Source organism: Bombina bombina, chromosome 2 (genome assembly GCF_027579735.1).
Source record: "Bombina bombina isolate aBomBom1 chromosome 2, aBomBom1.pri, whole genome shotgun sequence".
Lineage (NCBI taxonomy): Eukaryota > Metazoa > Chordata > Amphibia > Anura > Bombinatoridae > Bombina > Bombina bombina.
The window spans coordinates 762743461-762767122 of NC_069500.1; the positions used below are offsets into that span (position 1 = coordinate 762743461).

General features: G+C 39.9%; 1 protein-coding gene across 6 annotated transcripts in view; it reads right to left on the reverse strand.

Moving 5' to 3' along the window:
- MYO9B (myosin IXB) overlaps window positions 1-23662 on the reverse strand; it is a 597798-nt gene that overhangs the window by 346657 nt on the left and 227479 nt on the right. For all 6 annotated transcript variants that reach the window (XM_053702888.1, XM_053702886.1, XM_053702887.1 and 3 more), the window contains exons 4-6: window positions 19714-19776; window positions 18935-19034; window positions 12742-12842 (exon numbers count right to left, since the gene is read on the reverse strand). In XM_053702888.1, coding sequence (XP_053558863.1) covers window positions 12742-12842; window positions 18935-19034; window positions 19714-19776 — 264 coding nt within the window. The remainder of the gene's footprint in view (window positions 1-12741; window positions 12843-18934; window positions 19035-19713; window positions 19777-23662) is intronic.

Genomic DNA, 23662 nt, shown 5'->3' on the forward strand with positions numbered 1-23662 from the left:
AGTGATAACTATCACAGTCCGCTGCTCATCCTTCCGTACTTGGTGCGCAGCTTTTTGACAGCTTTTTTGATAACTTTGGCGAGCGTATTCAGGTCCACGGCGGCGATGTGAGGCGAGCTTAGGCGGGCGTATTGGGGCCGGCGATGGCAGGTAAGTAGACACGTTGATAACTAGAGCGCCTGGTTTCTCAACAGCCGGGCCGTGGCCCAGTACCGGGCCGTGATAGCCCTGCTGGTGGGCCCTGACCTGTCATGCTCCCACTGCACACTCTTACCCCACTGCACACAAGGGGCAGACTGAGACCAATCAAGGCCCCAGGAAAACTGTCTCACACTGACCCAAATGTATTCAAATGTATGCAAATGAACATAGTAGCCTCCCTGCCCTAACCCCAACAAGCCCATCAACCTCCAGAGCCAGGACCCCCAACATTAAGGGCCAAAGAAATGGCCCCCAACCTCCAGGGCCAGACCTCACACTCCATGGCCCTCACAGCGACAGACCCTCGGCAGGACCCCCACACTACAGGGCCCCCACTAAACCCACACTGAACTGCTTAGTTACTGATAGAGTAAGCATCAGGGATTTGCCCTAACTACCGGGCCCTGGACATGTCCAGCTAAAATTTACCGGGCCTTGAGGTGACTTTGGTTGAGAACCACTGAACTAGAGGACAATGTGTCAAAATACCTCTATATAAATACCCTGGGCTGTCTAAATTTGTGTTGCATAATAATTCCATCTTTGTAGTATTTGGCATATATTTGCTATAGCTTACGCAGAAACTAACATATGGGGAATTCCTAAAATCAGGACAACATAATGAATCAACTTGGTGGCATTTTTCTTTAACTTCACTAGTTTTGTAGAATTATTATTAAGAAACCTGCAAAAAAAAAAAAAAAAAGCTTTTTTTCATATATTTTGCCGTATTTTTCAGTAACAAGTTCCTATTTGTTATTTTATATACCCATATAGGGTATCACTAGAAAGGTCTGTTTATCTGTTAAAAACTGTGTATAATATGTGTGGGTGTAGTTAACAAGAGAGCGAACAATTAAGGTGAAACCAATAGTGAGCAAAAATGCCAAAATTGATTGTGTCATGTCAAGGGGACATGGTTCAGACAGAACATACATTTTTAAACAACTTTCTAATTTACTTCTATTATCAATTTTGCTTCATTATCTTGGCATCCTTTATTGAAGGAGCAGCAAAGTACTACAAATGGTAATCGGGGAAATAACTTCATTTTCAGAATTAAAATAACAGCAAATAGAGACAAAATAAATAATGACATTTTTTTTTTTTTTTTACACTAGGCATAATAATTAAACATTTTAAAATTACAGTCTCAAAGTTTTCATGTCCCTTTAAAAACCTTCTCTGGAAAGTTCCTTTCAATTGAATTTATTATCCACGTGCTACTTTCTATTAAAAGAGACCACTCCAGCCCTGCTGTCTGGAATCTGTGGTCACCCTCTTCCACTGTGAGTAAGGACATGCCTTTTTCGAGGTTGCTGGCTTTGCTCCACCTGGTGAACTCCCTTCAGTTCCAAGCTAGGAAAGGAATGCTGAACAACCATTTTCTTGGTTTTCCAGTAGTATGGTAATATAACTAGTGGAGCTGTATTATCTAAAGTGTCCATTCAACCATGGCTCATGTGACATTACTATATTAAAATCAACATTTTTCTTTTGTAAAATGATTGTCTACAGTCCCCCATAACATATAGGATATATTTCCCACCACTAGGAGGAGATCAAGAACCCATACAAGAGCTTTAAAACCTTTCCACCTCTCAGTTTCACGTATAGCAGAGTAGAGAATAAGAAAAGGAAGGTAGGAAAGGCAAAGCAGGGTCTATAGGGGTGTCATTAGAACTGTCACCAAATGGTTAATACCCAAGCCGATGGTCTATGTTAAAGGGACAGTAAACACCACTAACATCAATATCGATTCTAAAAATCCATAACCAGTTAATAATTACTATTCACATATACCCAGTTTACAAAGTGGCCCCCAAACTACTCCTCTCTCTACCTTCTTTCTCAACATTCAATATTTTTTTCAATGCCCTGGCTCGTTCCCGAGGCATTCAACTGTGTCATCACGCAGTGTAGATGACATAGAAACGCTACTCGCAAGGCGATGCGCACCACAATTTGTTAACCTGTCTTCATTACCGGATGAGCAGAGTGAATGCTTTCAGTAGCAGACTGTCTGAAGCGTTCCACTTCCTGCTCAACCTGTTGCACCTCTGCAATATTGTTCAAAATATTATTATATTTAATATATATCAAAAATACACACTATATACCCAGCTCTAAAATATACTGTCTTAAAACATGTAATATTTTATAACATTAAAATGATGTTTGTTATTATTTAGGTTCTGTATAATGTTTTCCAAAAAACGGTACTTCAATAACCTGTGTACTTTTCTGCACTGTCCGTCAAACACAGCACAGAAAAGTAGTTATACGAAGGTTCTGGATTTTTCATTCACCATAGACTTTGCGCATGCCAGAAAAAATTATTTGCGAATCAGTTACTAGAGGGGCATATGGAATCATGTTAAGAAGATATATCCTTAGGGGCTGAGTTTAGGGGCCATTTTTAACGGTCCGGATTCACAGTTTGAACATAAAATACAGCAGCATATGATATGACCTAGTATATTTGAAAAGTTGCAGATGTATCACCAGGATTAAATCTTTTGATTAAGGTAATTATATAAGTGTTTACTGTCCCTTTAAGGAAAGGGTGGGAAAATACTCTCTCTGACAGTTCCTATTTAGCCGACACCAAAGCCTGAAGGACTTTCCTGCCATAAGCTGCTTGCGAATAAGCAAAGACATCAAAACAATAAAACTTAGAAAAAGTATGCAGTGAAGACAATGTGCCAGCTTTGCAAATCTGCTCCAAAGAAGCATCATTCTTAATAGCCCATGATGTTGCCACTGCTCGTCGAGTGAGCTATAATACGTTTTAACATTGACTTACCCACCTTCAAGTAAGTCTTGAAAATCAACTGTTTAAGCCAAGATGCCAACGCTACCTTAGTAGCTCCATGCAATGAGCTTCAGACGGCAATGGAGTACTTTGCAGGGAGAGACATGCTCTCTGTAGTTTTAAGTTGTGCGCTTCAGTCAGGAACTGACACATAAGGACTGAATCTATTCTGACTCCTAAAAATGTTACCCTTGTAGCAAAAAATTAGTTTTTGGGAACAGTGATTTTCCAACCATGGTCTTGGAGGAATAATAGAGGCTTGCGAGTATGAGTGATCGCTATTGACAGGGAAGGAGCTTGCACTAGTATGTCGTCCAGATACGGTGCAAGTGAAATACCCAGAGCTCTGATCATTGCTAACACCTTTGTAAAGATGCGTGGAGCTGTAGCCAGACCAAATGTAAGAACGACAAATGGCAGCATTTTTCCATATATGCAAACCTCAGGTATATAGTGATCCCTGTGGATTGGAATGTGCAGGTATGCATTCTTGAGGTCTATCATAGTCATAAACTGATCCTGTTGAATCAAGGGCAAGATTTTTCCATCTTCAAAGTAGGAACCCTGACAAAGATGTTTAGGGTTTTGAGGTCTAAATTTGGGACAATAAACAGATTGGAGTAAAACCCTTGACCCTGTTGAGATACAGGTACAGGGATAATTACCCCCAATTCCTGAACACAGTGTAGAAAGGCAGCCGCCTTTGACTGAAGTTTGTCAACATGAGACAAAAGGAATCATCCTCAAGAAGGTCTGGACCGAAAGCCTATCCTGTAACCATGTGAAATTATATTTTGAACCCAGGGGTATTGGACTGACCTGAATCAGGCTTCCTGAAAAAGACTCAGTTTTTATTTTATGATTCAGACATAGCATGCAATTTTAAGCAACTTTCTAATTTACTCCTATTATCAATTTTTCTTTGTATCTTTATTTGAAAAAGCACTGGGCTTGTCTTTCCTTTACCTACAGAAATTCAGAGAAGGCCCCTTGTAGAAGCAAAGCAAAATATGCCTTTCGAATATTTCACTAGGGACCTTGCAGTGCTGGAGGATCATTTTAGATCATCTCACCTTAGCAGAGAGGGTTTAAATATCAGGGCCTAAGTGCTATTGCATTGTCTTTTTATCATGCATTTGTGGATTATGCACATCTACTATATTTACTGGTCCTTTAGGAAACTTTACAATTTACTTCTGTTATCAAATTTGCTTCATTATCTTTGTATCCTTTCTTTAAAAGCATACCTAGGTAGGCTTAGGAGCAGCAATGCACTACTGGGAGCTAGCTGGTAATTGGTAGCTGCATATATATGCCTCTGGTCATTGGCTCTCCAGATGTGTTTAGCTAGTCCTCAGTAAAGCATTGCAGCTCCTTGAATAAAAAATAACAAAAAGAATAAAAGCAGATTTAAAGAGACAGTCTAGTCAAAATTAAACTTTCATGATTCAGATAGGACATGACATTTTAAACAACTTTCCAATTTACTTTTATGATCAAATTTGCTTTATTCTCTTGGAATTCTTTGTTGAAAGCTAAACCTAGGTAGGCTCATGTGCTAATTTCTAAGCCCTTGAAGGCCGCCTCTAATCTCTTAGACAGCACTAGTTCATGTGTGCCATATAGATAACATTGTGCTCACTCACATGAAGTTATTTACGAGTCACCAATGGCTAACACGCAAGTTGTCAAAAGAACGGAGATAAGGGGGCAGTCTGCAGAGGCTTAGATACAAGGTAATCACAGAGGTAAAAAGTGTATTAATGTAACAGTGTTTATGCAAAACTAGGGAATGGGTAATAGAGATTATCTTTTTAAACAATATGTTCAAGACTGACCCTTTAATAATTAAAATATATTGGAAAAGTTGTTTAAAATTGTACACTGTATCTGAATCATAAAAGAAAAATGTTGGGTTTCATGTAATGAGCAGGAAAAACAACCAGCAATGCCAAATGACCATCTGTTTTCAGCAGCATTAAAACAGCTACATTTGTAAGTTATCATCCCTTACCCAATGCAGTACACAAAAAGTGGGAATCTTTTACTTGTGAGAATGACACTCGCAAAAACACACATCAAACAAGAATTCCCATATGCATATAACAAATAAAGGTATAACAATGATGTATCATGGTGCACATTAATACTAATGTGAAAATGACACACAAAAAAAGCCAATTCATATATAATATATACATATAAAACAAGATCCTATGGAGGTAAAACAAACTATTCTTAACACCATGTGACCATTAAATAAAATAATGATAATATACCCTCATCTGCAGAAGGCTGGACCATCCACACTAACAGCTACGCTGGAGAGCACACGCTCCATCGATATAGCAGTGAACGATCTACCACAACCTGCCCCTCAACAACCTTGAGACCATTACCACAGTTGATGAATCCCAGATATGATAATATCCTGTGTAAATAGTATTGAGGATGTTGTGAATTAAGATATTTTCTTGTATTGTTGGATTAAAAAGTTAATTATTTGGAATCACTGAAGTGGACGTACATTCTTTCAGCAAAGTCACGTAGATATCTAAAAATCAAGCTACAGTATTTTTTTATTGATCAGAGGCAACTTATTTTCTTTGCTGTGTTTATTGCCAAACTCTAAAACCACTTTAGTAAACATGTGAGGTAGCTCATGGGCAACAAGTATCTCAGGATATGTTTGAATCATTTTCATGTAACCGAGTGACCAAATAGGACAGACATACAGGTATGTTTGGTATCAAAATAATATCCATAGATCCCCAACGCGACCAACAGTGTATTCTTACTTAATGTACATAGTAAATAGAATTATAATGTATAATAAGAAAATTTATGCTTACCTGATAAATTTATTTATTTTTTGACACAATGAGTCCACGGATCATCTTAATTACTAATGGGATATTCACCTCCTGGTCAGCAGGAGGAGGCAAAGAGCACTACAGCAGAGCTGTTAAATAGCTCCCCCCTTCCCTCCCACTCCAGTCATTCGACCGAAGTTAGGAAGAGAAAGGAAAAGCCAAGGTGCAGAGGTGTCTGAAGTTTACAATAACCCACAACCTGTCTTACAAAAACAGGGCAGGCCGTGGACTCATCGTGTCAAAAAATAAATTTATCAGGTAAGCATAAATTTTCTTTTTTAAGACACGATGAGTCCACGGATCATCTTAATTACTAATGGGATCCAATACCAAAGCTAGAGTACACAGATGATACGGGAGGGACAAGACAGGGAACCTAAACGGAAGGCACCACAGCTTGAAGAACCTTTCTCCCAAAAACAGCCTTAGTCGAGGCAAAAATGTCAAATTTGTAGAATTTTGAAAAAGTGTGAATGAGCCGCCACTCTCTCAGGAGGCTGCTATCCAGCAGTCTAAAATGCAAAAAGTATGATACTCCTCAGCCAAAAAGAAAGAGAAGTAGCCGTTGCGTTCTGTCTCTTGCGTTTTCTTGAGAAAACCACAAACAAAGAAGAAGACTGACGACAGTACTTAGTTGCCTGCAGGTAAAACTTTAAAGCACAGACCGCGTCCAAAATGTGCAGATGTCTTTCCTTCTGAGAAGAAGGATTAGGACACAAGAAAAGAACAACAATCTCCTGATTATTGTTGCGATCAGAAACAACCTTAGGAAGAAATCCTAATTTAGTACATAAAGCTACCTTATCTGGATGGAAAATAAGATAAGGAGACTCATATTGTAATGCCGAGAGCTCTGACTCTCTCCATTAAATTAACAGTACCCGAAGGTAGATTTGAACTCTCAACCTTCTGCCTCTCAACCAGATGTGCAAGACATTAAGCTACACCAGAGAATAACAAGAAATAAAACTTTCCCAGATAACAACTTAATATCTAAGGAATGCATAGGCTCAAAACAGAGCCCCTTGAAAAACTCTGAGAACTAAATTCAGACTCCATGGAGGAGTAACTGGTTTAAACACAGGCCTGATCCCAAGGCCTGAAAAAGTGATTGTACATCTGGGACATCAGCCCGATGTCTGTGTAACAAAAAGGATAAAAACAGATTTGACCCCTTAGGGAACTTGACTATAAACCTTTCTCCAAACCCTCCTGGAGAAAAGACAAAATTCTAGGAATCCTAACTCTACTCCATGAGTAGCCCATGGATTCACACCAATAGAGATATTTTCGTCATATCCTATGATAAATTTTTCTAGACGGGCTTACGTGTCTGAATCATGGTCTCAATGACCTAGTCAGAAAACCCCCTGCGTTCAATCTCCAAGCAGTCATTTTCAGAGAAACCAGAGATGGATGAAGGAGGGGCCCTTAAAATAGAAGGTCCTTCCTTAACAGAAGTCTCCAAGGTGGCAGAGATGACATGTCCACCAGGTCTGCATATCAAAGCCTGCGAGGCGAAGCTGGTGCTATGAGGATCACCGATGCCCTCTCCTGCACGATTCGAGCAATGACCTGAGAAAGAAAAGCAAGAATGGGCCTCCGTCCACTGAATTATATTGGATACCTGTCATCGCTAAGGAACTCCTCGTTGCTCCCTGATGATTGATGTAAGCCACTGACGTTATCTTGTTCGACTGGAACCTAATAAACTGGACCGAGGATAACTGAGGCCAGGCCAGGCCAGAAGAACCTTGTAGATCGCTCTCAGCTCCAGAATGTTTATAGGAAGAACAGACTGACTGAATCCAAACCCCCTGAGCCCTTAGTGAGCCCCAGATTGCTCCCCACCCTAAAAGGCTAGCGTCAGTTGTCACAATAACCCAAGATGGTCTGCAAAAGCAGGATCCCTTGGAGAAATGCTCCAGAGACAACTACCATTGAAGAGAATCCCTTGCCTCCTGCTCCAGCAGAATTTGAGGAGACAAATCTGTATGATCTCCGATCCACCGCCTGAACATGCTTAACTGCAGAGGTCTGAAATGGAACCGAGCAAACGGGATGATGTCCATTGCCGCCACCATCAGCCCGATTACCTCCATATACTGAGCCACTGAAGGCCGAGGAGAGGACTGAATGATTAGACAAGTATCGATGAGCTCTGATGTCTTAACATTCTATCAGAAAAATCTTCAATAACATGGAAACTACTATGGTTCCCAAGAAAGTTACCCATGTGCCTGGTACTAAGAAACTCCATCCAAATAAACCTTCCACCCGGAAGATCGCAAGAAGGATAACACCATGTCTATGTGAAATCTTGAGAAAAATCTCAGAGAGCTGTGGCAAGACCGAAAAAAAAAGAGCAACGAACTCGAAACGTTTGTCCAAAAAGGCAAACCTTAGAACTTGAGACAATTCTTTTGAATGGCACATGAAGGTACACATCCTTTAAATCCACTGTTGTCATAAATTGACCCTCTTGAACCAAGGGAAGAATGGAACTAATAGTTTCCATCTTGAAGGACGGGACACAAATAAATTTATTTAGACTCTTGAGATCTAAAAATTGGTCTGAAGGTTCCCTCTTTTCTGGGAACCACAAACTTATTGGAATAAAAAAAAACACAAACCTGTACCTGTATTAGAACTGGAACAATCACTCCCAGGTCTGAGAGGTTACCTACGCGGTGTAAGAATGCCTCTCCTTTTATCTGATCTGCAGATAATCCTGAAAGCAGAAACCTGCCTCTGGGAAGAAAACTTTTGAACTCTAATTTGTATCCCTGGGACACTATGTTCTATTGCCCAGGAATCCTGAACATTTTGAACCTAAGCCTGAGCGAAGACGGAATCTCTGCTCCCTACAAGATCCGATCGCAGATCGTGGGCATGTCCTTCATGCTGTCTTGGATTCAACAGCAGGCTAATTAGATTCTTTTTTTTCTTTTTTTTTTTTAAATTCTCTAAATTTCAAGAGAGATAATTTCCGACAAGCCAGGTCCCAACAAGGTCTTCTCCTTGTAAGGAATTGCTAAAAGCTTAGAGCATACATCCGTAGAGCAAGGCTCAAACTATAAGACTCTGTGAGCTGGAACAGAGAAACCTAAAACCAATGCTCCAAGTTTGAAAACTTGAAGGGAAGAATTTGAAATAAAGGAATTAGCCAATCTGAGAGCTTATATCCTACCCTGGATATTACCCAGGGGTGATTTTGACTTAGTAGGGTCAGACAACGCATCAAATCAATATGACATTGCACTAGAGACGGTAGCAAGTTACACAGCTGGTTGCCATTATAAGCCCTGGTATACATCCTTTCCAATTTTTGGCCATAGAACCTTTGAAAAACCCAACTATCCTCTAAGTGTATAGTAGTTATCTTAGCTAAGCTGGAAGCTACTCTTTCCACCCTAAGGAATGTTTGCCCAGCCTCCTTAGCTGAATCGGCTATGGGAAATATCTTCGAAATATAGAGAATGCGGTGTCTTCCATTCCTTATAATTAACCAGACGCCCTATGATAGATTACACCGGTAATGTCGGAGTCGCCCAGCTAAAACCTCCTAAAGTAACAAATGGAGGTGTTCAAGCTAAAAACTGAAATAAAAACACAACCTCAGGATCCAATAAAATAATATTCCATCTGATCTTGATAATTCCCTCTCAGATAATCCCGAATTATCTTCCCCTTTCAGGTAACAGGGAAGAACCAGTCAGAATAGCGACCACACAAAGATCATGGAAAATAATTCCTCTAGTAAGGTTTTCCACCAATAAACATATAATGCCTGAAATGCAGGGAAACTCCAGAGAAGTGAGAGAGGAATCGCAGGGTACTGCATGTGGACTACAAAATTTTGCGGGACACTATAGGAGTCTGTTAACTCAATTCTCTTAAACAGCAAACACCCTAAAATTAACACATAAAAAACGTTACAGTCCCTATAAATTTTAAAAGTAACTTATTACTGATAGAATTACTGACACTCTGTATCCGCCGCACCCCTCTGAGTCCATTCACTGGCTCCCCATTCACAGCAGAATTAAATCAAAAATTCTCACTCTGACCTACAAAGCCCTTACCAATGCAGCACCCCCATACCCATCCTCACTCATCAACAAATATACTACAGCCCGTTCCCTAAGATCAAACAACGATCTACTCCTTGCCTCTTCTACCATCACCTCCTCTCATGCTAGACTACAGGACTTCTCTCGTGTGGCACCAACCCTCTGGAACGCACTTCCTCGAGCTGTCAGACTTTCTCCCAACCTCTCCTCCTTTAAACGCTCCCTAAAGACCTTCTTGTTCAGGGAAGCCTATCACCAAATCAGTGAATCAATGAATTCCACTTGCCTAATAGTTGCCCTCATCTAACTTCACATTAACATCATTCCCACCTTTGCAGTCCCCACCTACTGTTTCTCACCCTCCTACCCATTTAGATTGTAAGTTCCCACAGGAACAGGGCTCCCAATTCATCCTGTATTTGTTTGTTAAATTTTGTCTGGTGTCTCATATTGTACTGTCCTTTTATCTTTGTTACCTATGAACAGCGCTGCAGAATCTGTTGGCGCTTTATACATAAAGAATAATAATAATAGCAGAGGTAAGCTAAATTAGCTACCAACAATGCTGATCATAGACATCGCCATGACATTAAAAAACCAATGTCATGTGCAGCAATTCCTGCTGGAAATCACAAGGAACCGCAGAGCACTGCATGTGAGATAGTAAAAATAATATACCCTTCTTTAAGTAACCTGCTTCACATATAGTAGGGTAATAAAGTAAAGACTGAACTAGTTGTTAGAAAAATTAACATATAGCCAGAGATATTGTCTACTTAAATGATAAAGAGAAACACATCTTTATTATTACAAGGGCAGACATGGTTGAAACAAGTATGAAGGATCGTCAGTACTGTCTGTCAAATTCTGAACTATCAGAGCGCTGTCTGAAGCGCACGCATTTAGAGGAGAATACCTCTGTAACTTCCGAAAACCGGAAGTGTTAAGGAGGAAATGTTATTAAATAAGCTTTATGCGTCCTCAACTTTTTCGAAGCTAAAGCTCAGGGTGCCGCTGGAAAAAAACAATTGTATCATATTGCAACGAGTGGTTTTAGTGCGCATGTCTGTGGCTCTGGTTCTGACATCAGAGAAACGCAAGCCTTTTGTGCTGACCCCCTCTGTTCCTTCCGATAACGGAAGCGTAGCAAAGTGGCGCGCAACAACATTGTCGCCACACCAAAACTCCGCCCATCGTGGGCATTCCCAAATGCCATCTCCCAGTCGTCATTAATGTTTAACAAGTGAAGGCGCCTGGGAGAACAACAGACCGCACAGAAACGGTCAGTCATACACTAAAACCGCAACACTAGTAATGTAAAGTGCTAGTAGCAGCCATTCCCAGACATACAGCCTAAGGAACCACCAACATGGGGCCAGCAGTACTAGCCCAAAGCAACATGTAATACATTGGGTAGCTTTCAGTCCCAGACACACAGCACGAACGTGGAAACATTTAAAGCGTTTGATAGCTGTTAGCCACACATTGAGCTTACAGTAATAGCTACATCAATATGCAAAAGTCCCGGTCGCCTAATAGTCAACCGCCGGGAGGAGAGCTAATGCATCACATACAGCCCCATGCGTTCAACTGTCCAAGGTGTCCCCAAAAACGCCTAGGAGAAAAACCCTGTAACCCATAATAAAGAGTCAAACTTAATGAGGTCTAAATAAAAAATAAAGTGTCTAACCGTCTTCTGAGTTTACTTCAACTTCCCAGAAAGAAAGTCAGCACTTACCACATTTTCTGCCTGACAGCAAGGCAGTTCCAGGTTTAAGAGGTCCTCTCCCTCCCATGGACCTGAAATAAATTAAAATCCTGAGTAAATATCCCTCAGATTTTCTTGGTAAGGGCAGCATTAGTATGGGAGGCACAGTGAGAATTATGTCCCACAAGTTCCCATCGCTTTAAAGCCACCAAGCCTCTACTGAAGAGACTGATATGGACTACGGCTACACCCTAGGACAAAGCAGCACAATCTTGTACTACTTTAAAAATAATAAACTCTTTATTGAAGAATCTAATCTAACACCTCACTTTACCTCTTCCTATCACTAACGTAGGCAAAGAGAATGACTGGAGTGGGAGGGAAGGGGGGAGCTATTTAACAGCTCTGCTGTTGTGCTCTTTGCCTCCTCCTGCTGACCAGGAGGTGAATATCCCACTAGTAATTAAGATGATCCGTGGACTCATCGTGTCTTAAAAAAGAAATAACTTAAGCCAGGCTTGAGAGCTGGCTTATGGCCTACCATAAAAGATTGCTACTTTCCTTGCACCCTCTCTGAAAGGGGACTGGCCAAAATCGTATTTAATGTTGAATTTAAGTAAATTTGTCATTTACATGGAAGGCTACTGATAACACCGAACATGACCATTTTCCTTCCAATCTCCCTTGGGACAAGAATCTGTGCTGGTGAAGTATTAGGTTCTGTTACTTTCAGATTTTTTTTAAATATTTGAAAATTGGATAATAAACCAGTTCAAGGACAGTAAATGGATAATACTTAGACTGAACTAAATTAAGACGTGTTTCTCAGGGATCAGTATTAGGCCCAGCATAATTGTCAAATAACTTATATAAAGGTAATCCACGAAGAAGAGGATGTGTTTAGAATGGTTACGACCAATAGAAAATGGAGTAGCTATAATAATTTACTTCACACAATTTACTTGACTGCTAATCTTAACACCAGGAATCAGAGTGAAGGATAAAATCTTCTTTACTTTGTTAATATAATTTAACAGATAGGCAAAACATAAAAAATCTTGAAGTACTCACTGTTTTTTTGTTGCTGGGAGAAATCCAACCATTTCCATGGCTTGTTTCAGCCTCTCAAAATCATGTCTTAAATCTTCCCCTTCCTCCACCCTGAAGTTATTCTGAATGTTTAGAAAGCACATTTCAGGGTTTCTGGTAGGTTTTAAAACTGGTATGCACTCTCTATTCACTAAATGTACACATTTTAGGTTATATGCTTTGCTCCATACATACACTATAAAAAAAAAGGAACCACCACTATTATATGGTATTAAAAACAAAATTTATGCTTACCTGATAAATTTCTCTCTCTTGTGGTGTATCCAGTCCACGGGTTCATCCATTACTTGTGGGATATTCTCCTTCCCAACAGGAAGTTGCAAGAGGACACCCACAGCAGAGCTGTCTATATAGCTCCTCCCCTAACTAACTGCCACTCCCAGTCATTCGACCGAAGATAAGCAAGAAAAAAAAAAAGGAGAAACTATAGGGTGCAGTGGTGACTGTAGTTTAAAAATAAAAAAACACCTGCCTTAAAGTGACAGGGCGGGCCGTGGACTGGATACATCACAAGAGAAAGAAATTTATCAGGTAAGCATAAATTTTGTTTTCTCTTGTAAGGTGTATCCAGTCCACGGGTTCATCCATTACTTGTGGGATACCAATACCAAAGCTTTAGGACACGGATGAAGGGAAGGACAAGGCAGGAACTTAAGCGGAAGGCACGGATGAAGGGAGGGACAAGGCAGGAACTTAAGCGGAAGGCTTATTGTGTAATAGACGTTCCTTCTGAAGAAGGATTAGGACACAGTGACGGAACAACAATCTCCTGATTGATATTCTTATTAGATACCACCTTGGGAAGAAACCCAGGTTTGGTACGCAAAACTACCTTATCTGCATGGAAGATCAGATAAGGGGAATCACACTGTAAGGCAGATAACTCTGAAACTCTACGAGCCGAAGATATAGCTACCAAAAACAGAACTTTCCAAGATAAAAACTTGATATCTATGGAATGCAGAAGTTCAAACGGAACCCCTTGAACTTTAAGAACTAAATTTAAACTCCATGGTGGAGAAACAGGTTTAAACACAGGCTTGATTCTAACTAAAGCCTGACAAAACGCCTGAACGTCTGGAACATCTGCCAGACGCTTGTGTAGAAGAATAGACAGAGCAGAAATCTGTCCCTTTAAGGAACTAGCTGACAATCCCTTCTCCAATCCTTCTTGGAGAAAGGATAATATCCTAGGAATCCTGACTTTACTCCATGAGAAACCCTTGGATTCACACCAATGAAGATATTTACACCATATCTTATGATAGATTTTCCTGGTGACAGGCTTTCGAGCTTGAATTAAGGTATCAATGACCGACTCGGAGAAACCACGTTTTGACAAAATCAAGCGTTCAATCTCCACGCAGTCAGCCGCAGAGAAATTAGATTTGGATGTTTGAATGGACCTTGGAGTAGAAGGTCCTGCCTCAGCGGCAGAGACAATGGTGGAAGGGATGACATGTCCACCAGATCTGCATACCAAGTCCTGCGTTGCTACGCAGGTGCTATCAAAATCACCAAAGCTCTCTCCTGCTTGATCTTGGCAATCAGACGAGGGAGGAGAGGAAATGGTGGGAACACATAAGCCAGGCTGAAGGACCAGGGCACTGCTAGAGCATCTATCAGTGCTGCCTGGGGATCCCTTGACCTGGACCTGTAACAAGGAAGCTTGGCGTTCTGAGGAGACGCCATCAGATCCACTTCTGGTTTGCCCCATAGTTGAATCAGCTGGACAAATAGCTCCGGATGGAGCTCCCACTCCCCCGGATGAAAAATCCGCCTCCCAGTTCTCTACTCCTGGGATATGGATAGCTGAGAGATGGCAAGAGTGAACCTCTGCCCATAGAATTATCTTTGAAACCTCCAACATTGCCAGGGGGCTTCTTGTTCCCCCCTGATGGTTGATATAGGCTACAGTCGTGATATTGTCCGACTGAAATCTGATGAACCTGACCGCAGCTAGTTGAGGTCAAGCCTGAAGAGCATTGAATATCGCTCTCAGTTCCAGAATGTTTATCGGAAGGAGGGTTTCCTCCTGAGTCCATGAACCCTGAGCCTTCAGGGAGTTCCAGACCGTGCCCCAGCCCAGAAGGCTGGCATCTGTCGTCACTATAGTCCACTCTGGTCCGCGGAAACTCATTCTCCTGGACAGATGGACCCGAGATAACCACCAGAGAAGAGAATCCCTGGTCTCTTGATCCAGATTTAGCAGAGGGGACAAATCTGTGTAGTCCCATTCCACTGATTGAGTATGCAAAGTTGCAGAGATCTGAGATGTAGGCGGGCAAACGGAACTATGTCCATTGCCGCTACCATTAGGCCAATTACTTCCATACACTGAGCCACTGACGGCCGAGAAGTGGAATGAAGAGCACGGCAGGAAGTTAGAAGCTTTGATAATCTGACCTCTGTCAGAAAAATTTTCATTTCTACTGAATCTATCAGTGTTCCTAGGAAGAAAACTCTTGTGAGAGGGGAGAGAGAACTCTTTTCTTCGTTCACCTTCCACCCGTGAGACCTCAGAAAGGCCAGAACAATGTCCGTATGGGACTTGGCGATTTGAAAAGTCGACGCCTGTATCAGAATGTCGTCTAGGTAAGGAGCCACTGCTATGCCCCGTGGTCTTAGAACCGCCAGTAGGGACCCTAGAACCTTCGTAAAGATTCTTGGTGCCGTGGCTAACCCGAAGGGAAGAGACACAAACTGGTAATGCCTGTCTAAGAAGGCGAACCTGAGGAACTGATGATGATCTTTGTGAATCGGAATGTGGAGATAAGCATCCTTTAAGTCCACGGTAGTCATATATTGACCCTCCTGGATCATAGGAAGGATGGTTCGGATAGTCTCCATCTTGAAGGATGGGACCCTGAGAAATTTGTTTAGGATCTTGAGATCCAAGATTGGTCTGAAAGTTCCCTCTTTTTTGGGAACTATAAACAGATTTGAATAGAAACCCTGCCCCTGTTCCTCCCTTTGAACTGGGTGGATCACTCCCATAACCAGTAGATCTTGAACATAACGTAAGAATGCCTCTCTCTTTATCTGGTTTACAGATAATTGTGAGAGATGAAATCTCCCCTTGGGAGATGAAGCTTTGAAGTCCAGAAGATATCCCCGGGAAACAATCTCTAATGCCCAGGGATCCTGGACGTCTCTTGCCCAAGCCTGGGCGAAGAGGGAAAGTCTGCCCCCTACTAGATCCGGTCCCAGATCGGGGGCTACTCCTTCATGCTGTCTTAGAGGCAGCCGCAGGTTTCTTGGCCTGCTTCCCCTTGTTCCAAGCCTGGTTAGGTCTCCAGACAGGTTTGGACTGGGCGAAATTTCCCTCTTGTTTTGCATTAGAGAAAACTGAAGCTGCGCCACTCTTGAAGTTTCGAAAGGAACGAAAATTATTCTGTTTGGTCCTTAACTTAGTGGACCTATCCTGAGGAAGGGCGTGACCTTTTCCTCCAGTAATATCAGAAATGATCTCCTTCAGACCAGGCCCGAATAGGGTCTGTCCCTTGAAGGGGATGTTAAGAAGCTTAGACTTTGAAGTAACGTCTGCTGACCAGGACTTAAGCCATAGCGCCCTACGCGCCAAAATGGCAAAACCTGAATTCTTAGCCGTTAGCTTGGCTAAATGAAAAATGGCGTCAGAAATAAAGGAGTTAGCTAACTTAAGAGCTTTAATCCTGTCTAGAATATCGTCTAGCGGGGTCTCCATCTGTAGAGCCTGCTCAAGAGACTCAAACCAAAAAGCCGCTGCAGCAGTAACTGGGGCAATGCATGCAAGAGGCTGGAGGATAAAGCCTTGATGTATAAAAATTTTCTTAAGGAGACCCTCCAATTTTTTATCCATAGGATCTAGGAAAGCACAACTGTCCTCGACAGGGATAGTTGTACGCTTAGCTAGGGTAGAGACTGCTCCCTCCACCTTAGGAACCGTCTGCCACGAGTCCTGTATGGCGGCATCTATGGGAAACATCTTTTTAAAAACAGGAGGGGGAGAGAACGGTACACCTGGTCTATACCATTCCTTAGTAATAATTTCCGAAAACCTCTTAGGGACTGGAAAAACATCAGTGTAAACAGGCACTGCAAAGTATTTGTCCATTTTACACAATTTCTCTGGAACCACAATGAGGTCAGTGTCATCCAGAGTCGCTAAAACCTCCCTAAGCAATAAGCGGAGGTGTTCAAGCTTAAATTTCAGAATCAGACTGAAGTAACGCCTTCCCTGAGTCTGAAATATCACCCACAGATAGAAGCTCACCTGCCTCGGCTTCTGAGCATTGTGAGGGTATATCGGACACAGGCATTAAAGCGTCAGAAAGCTCTGTATTAGTTCTAGACCCAGAGCTGCCTTGCTTTCCTTGTAACCCTGGCAGTTTGGAGAATACCTCTCAGAGGGTAGCATTCATAACTGCCGCCATGTCCTGTAAGGTAAAAGAATTAGACGCGCTAGATGTACTTGGCGTCACTTTAGCGGGAGTTATAGGTTCTGACACATGGGGAGAGCTAGATGGCATAATCTCCCTCTTTTCAGTCAGAGAATCCCCTGGAGATAAATCTTTAAGCACCATAATATGGTCTTTATAGTTTATAGAAATATCAGTACATTTGGTACACATTCTAAGAGGGGGTTATACCATGGCTTCCAAACATAATGAACAAGGAGTTTCCTCTATGTCAGACATGTTTAACAGACTAGTAATGAGACAAGCAAGCTTGGAGAACACTTTAATAAAGGTGAAACAGCAATTAAACAAAAACGTTACTGTACCTTTAAGAGAAAAAAACTAGCACTTAAACTGCAAAACAGTGTAAAAATACAGTAAGTCTTTGAAATTTTTACAGTGTGTGTAAGGGACTAAAGCAACATTGCACCCACTTGCAAATGGATGATTAACCCCTTAGGCCCCAAACCGGATTGAAAAACGTTAAAAAACGTTAAGAGTCAATTGAGCACCTTGCCACAGCTCTGCTGAGGCTCCTACCTGCCCTCAAAAACGATTTTGTGCAGAAATAACCCCTTTGAAATGGTCCTCAGATGCCAGAGGACTCCTCTAGGGAAGCTGGATGTCTCAGTCTGAATTAAAACTGCGCAGTTAGAGCACTAAAATAGGCCCCTCCCACCATGAACTGGATGCCAGAGGGGCCTTAAGAAAATACTCCTAGGAGTATCTGACTAGCCATGTGGAAACTAGGCCCCAAATAAAGACTTATCTCCCTCAGAGAAAAAACGTCCTATTTATGAAATCATGTAAACGTTTTGTCACTAAGTAATATGAGTATTAACATGAGTATTACCCTGTTTTGTAAGCATGATCCCAGTTGCTGTTAAATCACTGCATCAGGCTTACCTCAAATACACAAGGCTCTGTCAGCATTTTCTAGAACTTATTCATCTCTCTAGAAATAAAAATACTGAACATACCTCAAAGCAGGTAATCTGCAGACCGTTCCCCCAACTGAAGTTTTCCCATATTCTTCAGTTATGTGTGAGAACAGCAATGGACCTTAGTTACAAACCGCTAAGATCATCAAACCTCCAGGCAGAATTCTTCTTCTAATTTCTACCTGAGAGTAAAACAGTACAACGCCGGTACCGTTTAAAAATAACAAACTCTTGATTGAAGGTAAAACTACACTAAGTCATCACATATCTCTTGATACTTCCTTTCTTGTCGAGAGTTGCAAGAGAATGACTTGGAGTGGCAGTTAGGGGAGGAGCTATATAGACAGCTCTGCTGTGGGTGTCCTCTTGCAACTTCCTGTTGGGAAGGAGAATATCCCACAAGTAATGGATGAACCCGTGGACTGGATACACCTTACAAGAGAAAAGGAAGCACACACAAGATACCTCAATAAAACTGTCTATTGCAGTAATCTCTCTTCCTCAGATTGCTAAACTGAGTGTATAAGCATATATGGGGGTTTTTTTTACTTTAAATGCAGTAAATTCAATTAATTGGCCCAGTACAACACAAGCTAATATGCCAGTGAGACACATTATTTTATATATACACACACATACTGTATATATATATATATATATATATATATATATATATATATATATATATATATATATATATATATACACATATACATATACATACATACATACATACATGTAAATATAGACATACACACACACACACACAATTACCTGGTTGAGGTAGAAATAGTCTTCTGGTTGTTTAAGCTGGAACTCCTTTCTCTCATCATCTGAGACCCCCAAGAGCAGGTAGTAGAAGACATGGTAATTCCTATAGATGGAGAGACGGAGCTAAAATGCATGCAGGGTAAAGTAACAGAAGTTTGGTGGGCAGTTGTAAAGAGTGGTAAGAGAAACAGCAACGTAGGAATGAGACAGAGGAAAAAACAATAGGCCATGAAAAGTATAGGTAGGAGAAGGATAATGTCATGTAGGAATCATGGAGCAAATAATTATATTACTAAAATATGTAAATACTCCTGTAGTCATAACGTATATAAGCAAACATATTGATTAATTTCTCAATCTAGAAATGTTTCTAAAAAAAATTAAAAACGTATTTTTGCATTACGCTTCCTATCGCTATATATCAACACTGATTTCTAGAACATCGGTAGATAAGTTATGGGTCTTCCTTTGTGTTTGCACTCTTCCCATGGCACCGGATATTCTAAATAGATTGGCACATGATATAGCACTGCTCTAGCTAGACTGTGCTTTGAAAGATCCTATGAACTAGAAAGCTGTATGTCCTAAAATTTACATCACCTTTTGTCCTGTTTTGCTCAAGTCTGTAAAGATACTGTTTCCAGGGATTCTAAAATGAGATGCCAGGCTAATTTATATTTTGCCTGGCAGCTAAATTTAGGAACCCTAGTCTGGGAGTGCCTATTTTCACCTTTTAACGTGACAAATGGCTTTGTCTCATTTCATCACTAATACTTTCTCACCTTTCATTCTTCTCTTGAGAAACAAGACGAGATTTTTCAAGGAGGTACTTTTCCACCACAGCTCTGAAAGGGAAGAGAAAAAAATTTAAAAAAAAAAAAAAAAAAAAAAAAAAAAAAAAATCGGCAAAAATGAACAGGCACATAACTTTGTAACAGGCAGCAATAACGCTTTCAAGAGTGAACAAAACAAGACAACTACATTTCTTTAAATTAAAAAAAAGGGACAACCATAAAATTGCACAATGTATAGAATATAGACTCTACATACCTTAATTTAGGTTACCTGACTTTCCAGTAATTTTCCATAGCAGAATGTGCTTTGTCCACAATATGCATTTTATATATATTTTGGTTGGTTTACAAACTTATTCCACCCTTAATTGTAACTTATTTTCCCTGTCCGTTTTTGTTCTATAAATACATATGCACATTATATGCTTTGAAACCTGGAGATCGGAGTTTGATTCCAACCTTCAGTTTAATATAATAGATTTTTCGGTCTCTTTCCCATATATATAGATATATATATATATATATATATATATATATATATATATATATATATATATATATATATATATATATATGCGGTTTAGAAGAATAGTCGTTTAATAACATCGCAAATTCTATTTGTATAGATATATTTATAATGAGTGAAAAACTTTAAACAGAAAAACAGTTTTGTCAAGATTTATGCAATACTAACTAAATCATATATGTATAACTAAAGGTTCCACTTCCTGACTTACCTTTAAAAGGGACATTATACACCAATTCTCAAATAACTGCATGCAATAGACACTACTTTAAAGAATAATATGCACAGATACCGATATAAAAATCCAGTATAAAACCTTTTAAAAATGTACTTAGAAGCTCACAGCTTAGCTCTGTTAAAAAGGTAGCAGGAACACCCACTGCAAGTGGGAAATAACAGACACTCCCCCCTCCTCTGCATATGAAAAGACTATTTACACTTTGCATTATAAAAGTATCCTTATGGAACATTAACATTCTCCTTGAAAAAGCCGTGGCTATACGGTGAAGCGTACGTTGGAGATTGCCTTTTGGGTGCGTCACAAAGAAGGGTGGAGCTTGATGCTGGCACAGGAACACAAAAAAATTGGCATATGGTGAACAGTCCAATGTAGCAGTGTATGTCGAACATTGCAAATAAGACTGTGTACCCGCCAGTGTTTTATATCTGTGCATTAGACCCGGAGTAACATAAACCCTGTGTTTTTAGCTTGTTTTATTTGATTTGATTTTTACTTTGGAATAAATATTCACTTTCATAAGAAGAGATCCTGTTGTGCCTTTGAGGTCCTTTATGGAGCCAACAAACCCATAGCTGGCATGAAGCTCAAAGCCATGCGAGTATTCTAAGGTACCATATGGAATTAACTGTCCCATTATAGATTAACACTGTGTACTTTTCTTTCTTCTTTTCCTTGAGGATACTCTGGATGAACAGTGTTCATATTTAACAGTTACGTTACCAAAGACTTTACCTAAATTAAGTATCGTTTCCATCCATTTATTTTTGTATCACAATTTTTATACTCACTAGAGATTTTATTATAATTAAGTATTGTTTTTCACTTATGCACTTTATCACACAATTTGTTAATAAATATATATATATACATACACACACATACATATTATATAACTAAGCTTTACAATGGCCATCTGCATATGGCATTTGTTGTTGTGTTAGTTTATATATAAACAAGCTAGGGCCCTGTTTGCAGAAAGAGGGGAGAAAGAGGATCCTAAACATAACCACGAGAAAGAGACCAGGAAAATGTCTTACAAAAATAAAATCTGTGAACAGGCAGATATTAAATAACTACTTCCAACATGAATAAATTGATCTGATAATTATATTTTCTCTCATATGCAGTGTCAGACAGGGTCAGTGCCAAAACTGCTCATTTAAATGCATGGGTGGAAAATAAATAACCACCTACTTCTAAGGAAATGTTGTTAGTAAAAACTTCAGATTCTATTTACAAGGATCACACAACTGATCAACAGAAACTTCATGCTGCATGTAACATATATTTGAGATGACATCCAGATTACAAGCAACCTAACAAACATAATCTGAACACAATGCAAATGTGTCAATTATTTCGGTTGTTTATGTTTATTTCATACCCACTTAGAATATAGAAACGTCATCAGAAATATTATAGTACAGAAGTGAGTTTATTCTAAAGATGATGTATATTCATTTAACAGTTTGTATCTAGTATTCTAATAACAGAAGTTGAATGTCCTGAATGTAAATATTATAATAACGAAGAAAGTCTGAAATCTTTTGTGGTTTCCACATAGCATTAAACAGCTCTCACTACATCCACATTGTGAAGAAGTTGTTTGTTAGAATTCTTTGGAGCTGGACATAAAGAAGGAATTTCTTGGTTGATAGTTTCTTTAGGTACCACCTTAGGAAGAAAAAATAAACTAGTGCAAAAAAAAAAAGCACTGTCCTGGTAAAAAAATAAATCAGGAAATGAGGCTTGCAAAATAAAGCCAACAGCTCCATGATGAGCAAGTGCCGTCTTGATGATTGATGTAAGCCAAATGCTGTGTGACATTGTCCGACTGGAATAAAATTTAGCCACCAATCAGCAAGCGTTACCCAGGTGCTGAACCAAAACTGGGCCGTCTCCTAAAGCTTTACATTCCTGCTTTTTCAAATAAAGATACTAAGAGAACGAATACAAATTGATCAAAGGAGTTAATTAGAAAGTTGCTTAAAAATGCACGCTCTACCTGAATCATGAAAGAAGAAAAAAACATAATTTATGTAAGAACTTACCTGATAAATTAATTTCTTTCATATTGGCAAGAGTCCATGAGCTAGTGACGTATGGGATATGCAATCCTACCAGGAGGGGCAAAGTTTCCCAAACCTCAAAATGCCTATAAATACACTCCTCACCACACCCACAACTCAGTTTAACGAATAGCCAAGTAGTGAGGTGATAAAATAAGGAGTAAAAAAGCATACAAAAAGGAGGAACTGGAAATATAATAGTGCTTTTATACAAAAATCATAACCACCATAAAAAAGGGTGGGCCTCATGGACTCTTGCCAATATGAAAGAAATTAATTTATCAGGTAAGTTCTTACATAAATTATGTTTTCTTTCATGTAATTGGCAAGAGTCCATGAGCTAGTGACGTATGGGATAGAAATACCCAAGATGTGGAAGACCACAGAAAAGTCACTAGAGAGGGAGGGATAAAATAAAAACAGCTATTACCGCTGAAAAAAAACCAAACTTCCTAAAACATGATTCCCATACTGAAACTGCTAGACTGCAAAGGGAAATATACATAGACCTGACTCATGGCAAATTAGAGCTGCAACAACTAATCGTCATAATAGATAATAATCAATTATGAAAATTGTTGTCAACGAATCTCATAATCGATTAGTTGGTTTAACAAATAATCGGCCGATTAATCGATTATGAAAATAATCGTTAGTTGCAGCCCTATGGCAAATATAAGTAAACACATATATTTAGAACTTTATATAACTACATAAAGCGCCAACCATAGCCGAGTGTCTTAAATAATGATACATACTTACCGAAAGACACCCATCCACATATAGCAGATAGCCAAACCAGTACTGGCTATCTGGTCAGAGGTAATGGTATAAGAGTATATAGTCAAACTGAAAAGGGAGGTAGGAGATTAATCCCTATGACCGATAACAGAGAACCCTTGAAAAGATTTCCCGCGAGAGAAACCATAAAAATCAATAGGCTATACTCTCTTCACATCCCTCTGACAAAGACTGTACTCAGAGGAATTGGGCTTCAGAATGCTTAGAAGCGCTTATCATAAAAGAAATCATAGAAATCTAGCACAAACTTACTTCACCACCTCCATAGGAGGCAAAGTTTGTAAAACTGAATTGTGGGTG